This window comes from Rhamphochromis longiceps, linkage group LG19, assembly GCF_057381845.1.
Source record: "Rhamphochromis longiceps isolate RC_006_pf linkage group LG19, R_longiceps_female_GT1.1, whole genome shotgun sequence".
Classification (NCBI taxonomy): Eukaryota; Metazoa; Chordata; class Actinopteri; order Cichliformes; family Cichlidae; genus Rhamphochromis; species Rhamphochromis longiceps.
Window position 1 is genome coordinate 17,273,276 of NC_140575.1, and position 10,078 is coordinate 17,283,353.

Below are 10,078 nucleotides of genomic sequence, written 5' to 3' on the forward strand. Positions count from 1 at the left end.
CTGTCACCAGGATAAAAAAAAAAAAAGGGCAGACAGATCTATGTATTCTGAACTGAATGTGTCAATAATTCTGTTTTTTGGGAGGTAAATTAAATGTATCTGCATTGTCAAATAAACAAAGAATTCTAGTTAGTTAGCCTGAAAGGCTAACTCATCAGTTAGCCTTTAATGGTCAGTTTCACAGTGGTGTGGTGGTTAGCATCAATGCCTTACACTGCAAAAATGGCTAGTCTATATTTAGGAAAAAAATACTACATTTGATACAAAAAGCACTGAAAACAAGTGAAATTATCTGTCCATGCAGCAAGTTTATTTTACTTAATAAGAAATCTTGAAATAAGATTTTTTAATCCAGAAATAAAAGAACACATTTGAGAATTGAAGAGGGTTAAAATAAGCTTTAAAGAGCTCAATTTAAGATAAAATTACTTGATATCAAGTCCCAAATATTAGTTAAATATGCTAAATTACAGTCTTTTTTTATGTTTTGAATTCTTACTTGCAGCAAATGAATGCACTGCAACGAGAAAAATAGTTCTAATACTATGAAAAACTACTCAATATTAGTGAAATATGATTAATTTGTTTCTTGATTCAGGTTGGCTTATCTTAAAATAGAGCCGAATCAATATTAAATCCAGGCAAAAAAAACCTTAAAACAGACCTTTTTCCTACTCCTTGGCTTCTACTGAAATCACAACCAGGACAAGAGTGATATGCCAACATTTATTTCTCTCATGAGAACAAAATCCTTTTTTTTAAACAAAATAGGGCTGCTGCACAATCCCTAAAAGTCTAAATCAACCCTTTAAAAGGCCTAAACACAGAAAAAAAATTACAGTTTTGGCCTTAAACTTTTGTGACAGTCACATAGTCTCACAATGTTATAAATAATGGCATTACTGACTTAAAACTTTACATGCCTCAGGTAAAGTGTCACTAAGAAAAAAAAACAACAACTTTCATTTGTAAAGCATCTTAAGTAAAGCCGTTTCTCAGGACATTGCTAGGCAAATTAGGAACAAAGTTGTACAAACGTACTACAAAACTAAACAAACTGCAAATGACCTGATAAAATCCTGCTTGGTATTCACCTATTTTTCAAAGAACGACTTCCACTCAGCTATTGCTTTCTTATATGCACTAGTGGCATCTTGATCATGGATGGCATCAGTGATTACCTCAGTTTGTATGACAGAGAGGACCGTTGCAACACATTTTGGGTATGTTAAGTGCAAGGTGTAGTAATATGCCATCAACACCAACATTCCTTCCCAGAAATCCTCCAAGGGGAGAGTGGTCACTGGTATGTTTCCTACAGCAACAATGCTGGTTGTTCCATCAAAAAGCAGCACTGGGGAGGAGAGAGGCCGCTTCTCCAGGTATAGCATTGCATCTTCACCCGGCTAGAAAAGCACAAAAAAAGGACAAATTCTTCAAGATTTTCAATGAAAGGGTTGCTGTGCATCCAAACAGCTTAAGACACAAATAGCAATATCAAGAGTTTAGAATGCTCCAACTGATTTACTGTTGGAATAGAAGAAATAAATATAAAATATCTGACTTACATAAATATGAAATTTTGGAAATGTATTAATTCTGAGCATGAATTTTCTCTAATTTGCAGCATTTTTATCATGTCTATTTGTGCTTTTTTTCTCATTTGTTTTTTAAAACAATTTCTTTTAACTTTGTTACATATTCTAGTTTTTGAAGGCCTTTTTAAATATATCATTTTACTGCTTCTACTTGTATCCTAACTGCAATGTGCTTTTGCTCTGTGCTGCCTCTCTGGAGTAGGTTTTGAATAACAATTAAGAAATCCTGAATAAGGAGTAATTTAATCCCTGCTGAATTGAACTTCGACCTACTCTTATTAAGCAGGAAAAGCAAAATAATAATATTAATAATAACAATACAAGTAAATGGAGTACAAGTTACAGTGGCTGGTATTGCAGCTGTTCTCACCTTGAGGATATGAAGGAGAGCCTCACTGGCACTTCCCAGCCGCTTTGGTGGTGTAGTTTTTGAAGGAAAAAGAGATGGAAGTGCATTGAAGAGAGTGACAGTAAAATCCACTGTGAACAGAGAAAAGTATCTCAACAAAGCAATCCGAACATATCTGATGTGTGGATTTAATGTATGAAAAGGCCACTTACCTCCACGTACATCCAAGGGGAGAGGAGGTTTCAGGACCTTCTTCCAAATGCCATAGAACTGCACTTTCGAACAAAACTCTGCCCATCGACCCTTCATTTGATCTATGTATTTGCAGTTGGAGCCACCAATGATGCGACGCAGTTCATCCATCGCCTATGACAAAGTTGTGCTCAGTTAGTCAAACTAACTAAACCTATCCAGAGAAAGCAAGGAATTTAACTGAAGGTAGTTGAACTTACATTTTGTATGTCTTTGAAGCACGGGTATGCTTCAAATATTTTTCTGGGCCTGTCTTCTTCCCTTGTAATATCTGCGTCAATAAAAGTTCGTCTGGCCTCAAACTCCAGGTCCAAAATTTGAGCAACGTCACTTTGGTTGGGTTTTGCATTGGGTTTCCTGTACATGTTGCTCAAGGTTTTGTAATGCCTTGCCTGCATCTTCAGGCTGTCATGGTCTGCTAGGGAAAGCAAAGAGCAATTGTAAGACATGGTGTAACTAGACTTCACAAAATTCAGATTTTTCTAATCAGTCATTTCTAGTTGCATGGTTGTTTTTAAGTATAATATTTCTGAGAATTAATGTTTAGGTTAAATATGTTTGAGTAATGAACTGACCCTATATGTCCTGATCATTTCCCTTTGTGTCCTTTTCTTATAATGATCATGGATTTATGTTAATTGTTAGTTTGAACAGAATCAAATATTAAAACGACAGTTTAAGATGCCCGTGAATAAAACTGTGGTGAAAATAAGGTAAAGGTTGTTTACTGTGTATATCGTTCACATCAGTGTGAACAGTGATTATGAGCTGATGGATAAAAATATTTTAGGTAATTTGATCTATGACAGAAACACTGTGATAAGGCATGATAGATGTGACCAGCATGAGGATTTACATGTGTAAATAATCAGCACTGAGTAACACCCATTACAACACAAAGTGTTAAAATACTTACTATGGCTAACTGGCAAACTGGAATGAGGGATCTATCATATGTTGATTTTACACACCTACTCGAGTTAATGCCAAACCACTATGATTTATGGAATAAACACTTAGAACGGGGTTCATTGCTGCAACCATATTTTGGAAAGAGCTGTAAGAGGAACCACAGTCAGACAGAGGTAGATAAGGGTGATGGTGGACTTACCAACAACATCATCTGGAGGTGCAGTTGAAGGACCTATATCAGCCCTGGGTGCAGAGCATGAGGCTGACTTGGATAATAGTGGTAAAGCCAGGGTAGTATTGTTTGACGTAGTTGGTACAGTGGAGGGTAGCGGCAATTGGGATTCTTTCTCTGAGGAAAAAACAGAAGATGAACAGAATGTAATAACAGGGAATAGCTAGAAAGTTAAGGAAAATACTCAACACTGTATAAATCTTGTGATGCACTCTGAACAGAAAACTGAGGGCAGGTGGTCTCTTTGAAGTTTTAGATGTCCAAAAGTCATTAGTACAGCAGACCAAAGTACACACCTGCATTTGAGTTATCCTCACTGAGGTCATCATTGCTCTCAAGAAGTATGGTATAGTCACTTGAACCACTTGCTTCACCACTTAGGTCACCTTCAGTCCCATTGTCTGTGTCATCTGAGCTGAAAAGAGTCTTCCTGGGCCTGCCTCGTTGTGGCATGGAGCCCTGCCTCTTCCTTGGAGACTTCATATTTTGGAGTCGTTTGTACAGTTTGGTGTAGATGGTCAGCTGTGGTAAAATAATATATATTTGTACATCATTTTATTATCTCACTCAATTTTAGATATTGTAGTGGGTAAAGAATGACTTACGTATGGCATGTGTGTGTCAGCATCACGTAACATGGGGTAATAGTCGACAATCTTCTGCGACATTGCTCTCATTTCGAGTTTGGAGGGGTATGTTACTTCTTTCCCCATGGGACTAGCACGGAGGATTGCAACCATGCTGGTGACGGTGTTCCTTACAAGTCTGCAACATAGCTCCTTCGACATCCTACAGTCCTTTTCCTTTCCACTGTGGAGCAATGCAAAGTACTGACTGCGCACCATGTCCAACTCTGAATCTGTATACACCACATACTCTGGTGGGTCTGGCATTTTCATTTTTTTGTCAGCAGTGTAGGAAATGGGAGTGGAAGTTTGAGGCTGACATTGTGACACATCAAAGCCTAAGGGGTTACTCTCGCTTCGATGGAAAGTGTTGGCATCTTGGTCAGTACTCTTAAACTATAACAATTGTGGGATATAAACAAAAATACACAATTAGGCAAATTAATGCTAGACAATATGGACAGTAATCATCTTCTTAGTGGTATAATGTGTATTTACCTTTTGGCTGATAAAATCCCAAATCTTCTTTCTACGGAAGAAATTTTCATGGCCCGGAAAAAGATCCTTTAGGTCATCCCGGGTAAAGCTCCTCAAAGTTTCCTCATCAATATTCGCAGCTGTAAAAGAGAAAAACAACTTCAAAAGTGATATTTATTTCTCTTTTCCTGGGCGTGGCTTATTACATATTGAGGTCATTTTTTTTTGTCAATAAATGTATTTTAGCAATAAGTAATATTAACAGGATAAAATGTCAAACTTAAAACAGTTTATCAAATATTTGGGAATGCAATAAAACTATTTTTGGCTGTCTTCAAGAATGATGTTCCAAGTCTATTTAGGCAAAGACAGCTCAAGGCTATAATGTGGATAAAGTTCAGAGTAGAGTGCAATCCTAGCTCCAAGTTTCAGAAATGATGCTAACAGATGCTAAGGCTGCTTAGCTAACGTACCAAAATAACTGAAAAATAAGACTTACCCTGCAACACAGACAGTATGGCATCGTCAAAGTTGTCCATGCCGTGACAGCAGTTCTCTAGTTCGGTTCCAAAGCCTCCACTCACAGTACCTGGAAATATCCTACGGCTTAAATAAGAACATTTAGCTAAAGTTAACACATTAGCTAGATTGCTAACTAGCAGCCCTCACAAAACACGACTTTATCTTAATAACACCGTTGTACCATAGTATTTTTCAAATCAACTTAATGTTACCAACCTTAAATTACTGTTCACTTTGTTTAGATAAATAATTTTGATCTTCCTAACGGTCCTGATGGTTAACAAAGCAGGGGAAAAGAGTTTGTCCCGCGTGAAAGTAACGTCACGACAGGAACTGAGAATGCGCATGCAGAAAATTATTTATATTTAATTTTTTTTAAGTAAAAAAAAAGAAAATAAAAATATAAATTCAGTCTTAAACACTTATTGCCTAAAAATAAATATAACTGATGTAATTTAAACCTGAAAAATTGGATAATTAAGGATGCATATATTTTTAAAATTGCCTACCTTTCCCATGGTCCCACACTCTCATCTGTGGCCTTCAGTGGAGAGCGGTAAAGTAAAGCTGCATTGCTACTGCGCGAAAACAGTTCACCATGGCGCTCTGGAGATGTATGATCTGTTTTATCTTTGTTTCTTTAACTCTGAAGGTGCTCCTTAGCCACATAAATGCAGCTCATGGTCGAAGGCAGGATTTTTGGGTTTACTGTGGAATAGATGGCTGTGAACAAGATTTCAGAGTTTTTAACTCATTCTTTCGCCACATTAAACGGACGCACCCTCTGTATTTGACGAATGGAAGCCCACCAAGAGGATGGAGGATCCCCCCAACATCCCACTCTTTAGGATCGGAAAATTTTGGTGTTTCAGTCTTTGCCAACTGTAGTACTGCAACAACAACCAGCACCGTGGAAATATCAACTGGTGGATCTTGGCCTGAAGTGCAGGAGCCTCAGGTTGTTGACAGCCCGATCACGGTAAGTGTTAAACTAAATAAAATGTAGTGTGGCTTCTGATGACAAATTTAGCTATGTCTAACTCCTCGTATTTGGTCCTATATTACTTTTAATCATTTTCTCCATTTTTAATCAAGAGAAATTTAACGAGATCTCGCGATATTATACCGCTAGATATTGTTCTTCAAACTGTTACAAGCGATTTCCACCATGGTTGGATTTTAAATCACAATTTCATCCTGCAGGATGAAATGAAAAACAAATAAACAGAATAGCAGTTCAGTGTAGATAGTACAGGCTATGCTGCAGCCGGAGAAGGCACACACTCTGCGGCTGGCATGTCTCCTGGTGAAGTTTGCATCAAAGACACTCTCAGCGCGTTTAAATCGTTCAATGTGACAGCAATTTGGGTATCTCGTAGGAATTACAGTTTCAGGTAAGACACAGAGTATTTGGAAGCACTGTAAAAAAATCTGTTGGCTAGAAATACTGCCAAAACATGGATAAGAATGATTTTTTTGAAAATTAAATAAATTAATAAATGCATACAATAAAATATATCCATATACTAATACTAACATAAATTCTAAGTGCAAATCTAAATTACGTGATTTAAAAATACATAAATAATTTAATAAATACAACAAACATGTAAAGAAACTAATATCTAAGTGCGAACAAAAATTCATTATTTAAAAAGATAAAATCTCATTCTCATGAATCCAATCCCTAGCCTCATCAAAACAATGGACAACCCCTTTTTTATTGTTTCTTTGTCTTTGATTTCTTTTCCATTTTTTTTCTTTATTCCAAAGAATGAATATTATATTATCTTATATTATATTGAATATTCACAACTGTAACACTAATCACTGTCATGCACTTTGTTTTTTAATGGACCAATCATTAGGTGTAACTGATTATACCTGTTATGTAGGAATTTCTATAATTGGCCAGGAGTTTGGACTAACTTTGTTTTTCTGCTCTAAAGGAAGAAGCTGTTGCTACAACATCCTTTACCAGACATGATATTACCAGATCTGCTGCAGCTTTTGCTATCAGTGTTCAAGAACAGTGCCACTTATCACAGGTATGTTATAGTCTTAATGGATCAATACATTACATAAGGCAATCAATGTCTTACTTGTTCATAATGGAATTCAGAATTTTTTTTTTAATATAAATGCAGAATAAGTTACTTTTGTTTCAAATGTTTTCACAGAGAACGGTCAAACATATCATCTCAGGAGTGCAACAGTATCAGGCTGTTCTTTTGGATACGCTCAAGGAAAGAATGAAGACAGTGTTTGAAGATAATGCCGAGGGAACCACTCAGCTTCAAGATGAGGCTTTGGCTACATTTGATAAATTCATGGATCCTTTCTCCACCATTGCATATGGACAGTGTAGAGCCATAGGGGAAATGTTCTGTCCAGTCAACGCCGAGGAAGTAGTAGTATCCCAGAAGATATGTTGGGTAAAGCAAGGTCTTTCAAGGGTCATGTCCTTAAGGAACAAAAGTTTTTACTATGTACCATTAATTGAAAGTCTAAAGCAGTTAATGACTAATGAGAGAATCTTTACCATGTTGAACACTGCACCACAAAGAAGCAGAGAGGGATTCTTCTATGATTTTAGAGACGGGTCCCTCTTTACATCTCACCCCTTGTTTTCTCAGAGGCCAAATGCATTGCAATTAATACTGTACACAGATGAAATTGAAATATGTAACCCCTTAGGGTCCCATGCTTCTGCAAACAAATTGGTCATGTTTTATTATACTTTAGGAAATATTGATCCAAAATTTAGGTCAAAGTTAGCTGCAATACGACTTCTTGCTATTGCTAAAGCAAGTGACATTTCTCAGTGGGGTATTGATGTTGTACTGAAAAGAATACTTCAAGATCTATCACTGCTTTACAATGGTGTAAGGATTGAAATGTCAAATGGTGAAATTGAATTGTTTGGTGCTGTTATAGCCATTTGCGGAGACACGCTAGCCCAGCATGAGATTGCTGGCTTTAAAGAAGGGATTGGTTTTGCTTATAGCAAATGTAGACACTGTGAATGCAACTTTGATGATATGCAAAGTGTTTTTGAGGAGAAGAAGTTTGTTCACAGAACTCTGGAGAAACATATCAGGCAGTGTTTTGAAATAGATAAAGCAAGCACAGATTTATTGAAAGCGTCCCTCAAAACTACTTATGGAATTAATAGAAGAAGCAGACTAGTTGATGTTCCTGCATTTGACCTGATCAAACAAACTCCACAGGACATAATGCATGTTATTTTTGAAGGTGTTGCATCAATGGAAGTTAAATTTGTATTAAAACACCTAATTCTCTCAGGACAATTGGAATTAGACAAGTTTAATTCAGACATTCAAAATTTTCCTTACTCACCTCTTGAAATACGGGATAAACCATGTCCTATTAGCTTTGGCACTTTAGCGGCTAACGACAACAAATTGAAACAGTCTTGTGGACAGATGCTAATTCTTTTAAAAATATTACTTTTTCTTTTGTATGGTGTGGAGAGTGAGTATGTTGTATTTATTAGAAAGTTAATTATGATAGTTCAAATAGTTCTTGCTCCCATTATTTCTTTACAAACTGTATTGCAACTGAGAAATATGATTGAAGAACACCTGTATCAGTTCAAGCAACTTTTTCCCGAAGCCAATATAATACCTAAGCAACATTATATGTTGCATCTTCCCAGTCAAATCTTATCCCTTGGACCTTTAATAAGGAGTATGTGCATGCGCTTTGAGGCAAAGCACTCCTATTTTAAACAGTGGGCTTCTAAGTTAAATTTTAAAAATGTTTGTAAATCCCTAGCAAACCACAATCAATTTCTTGAGTGTTGTCAAAATGAAATAGGCACTGAACATCCTATTTTTGCGAAAGAAAAGGAATCCGGGCCAGTATCAGCTGTTAAAAATAATGAATATGTTAGGAAAAAAATTAAAGAATTTTTTGGAATAGATGTCATGCAGTCTGTTGTCTCAGTGAAATGGTATGTTCTAAATGGCAATAAATACATTGCTGGGAAGTCCATGATTATTGCAGATGTGGATGGCACTTTCCCTGTGTTTGGACTGATAAAGGATATCTTTTTGATTGACTCATCTTTTATTGCTTTTGAGTACCAATGCTATGAAACTTTGAATTTAAATGAAGACTTATTGGCATATGAAGTAACTGTGCCCATTGTTGCTCAAGCTACAGAATTAGCCCATGAGCTCATTGATTACACTTCATACTTTTCTATTAGTTTTAAGGACAGTGTGTTTGTTCCAATCAAATACAGTCTTTCTGATATTATTTCCCATAGAAATCACCCTTAAGATTAGGGTTGCACCAAGTATTGGCTTAGTGTAGTTTGTGATGATATAAGTTGACAGTCATTAAATGTTCCCTAAACCAATGTCAATGTTGTACCACATAATGCTGGCATGCTGGGACAAACAGCTGTCTTTGAAATGTGATTTGTATCATAAATTGTGGTTAATTTTTTTCCCTTATATGTACAACTTTGAAGTCAGACATGATTTTGAATAAATAATATTTTCAACAGATGCCTTGTGTGAATTTCCTAAATCAAGCAAATTGAGTTTGTCACTCTATCTTGAAACAAGTGATATTTTGAGAGACATCTGGTGAGAGACCTAATGTAGGCTATTTTAAGAGTTATTCTTCCCATTTCTGGATTTCTGTACTAATATAGACACAATTATATGGTTATTCTCGATTTAAGTTTATTATCTAAAATCCAGACTTAGAAACAAGTAAATCTTTTTTAAAACAAGGCAAATAATCTGGCCTGTCTAAAAATAAGATTTTAAATCATGGCAAGCACCAGATAATTTGCAGTGTACAGCAAGAAAATTCCCAACTGGACATCCTGACCAGCTGTGGTCTTTAGTTGCACAGAGCGTATCCTGCACCGGGTTACCCTCTGGCTATTCAAGTATCCTTCCACATTCCAAAATGGAATTGGGTTAATTTGTCATTTTAAATTGACAGAAAGCATCATGTGAGTGTGAGTGGACATCCGTTTCTCTGTGTTAGTAATGTCATGTACTGGCGATGTGCTCAGGGTGTACCCCACCTCTCACCCCATGACAGCTGGGTTAGGCTCAAACCCCAA

At 36.4% G+C, this 10,078-nt stretch overlaps 1 protein-coding gene and 1 long non-coding RNA gene across 4 annotated transcripts; one reads left to right on the top strand and one right to left on the bottom strand.

Annotated features, from left to right (window-relative positions):
• Positions 1 to 389: 389 nt before the first annotated feature.
• LOC146646503 (uncharacterized) lies at positions 390 to 6,837 on the bottom strand. 3 transcript variants are annotated; one of them, XM_085390973.1, is made up of 10 exons: positions 5,478 to 6,837; positions 4,946 to 5,035; positions 4,468 to 4,586; positions 3,949 to 4,365; positions 3,640 to 3,865; positions 3,311 to 3,460; positions 2,400 to 2,617; positions 2,160 to 2,313; positions 1,969 to 2,078; positions 390 to 1,406 (listed from the first exon to the last, which is right to left on the bottom strand). In XM_085390973.1, exons 1-10 carry the CDS (start codon positions 5,500 to 5,502, stop codon positions 1,095 to 1,097), a joined length of 1,821 nt encoding a protein of 606 aa, XP_085247099.1. In that variant the 5' UTR covers positions 5,503 to 6,837; the 3' UTR covers positions 390 to 1,094. The 3 variants fall into 3 exon arrangements, with proteins under 3 accessions (XP_085247099.1, XP_085247100.1, XP_085247098.1); XM_085390974.1 differs by having other exon boundaries at positions 4,946 to 5,052; XM_085390972.1 differs by having other exon boundaries at positions 4,946 to 5,052; positions 5,185 to 6,837.
• Positions 5,811 to 8,271, top strand: LOC146646504 (uncharacterized). The gene is made up of 3 exons (XR_014908738.1): positions 5,811 to 5,947; positions 6,918 to 7,016; positions 7,149 to 8,271. It is a non-coding gene; the product is annotated as an uncharacterized LOC146646504 (long non-coding RNA).
• Positions 8,272 to 10,078: the final 1,807 nt, after the last annotated feature.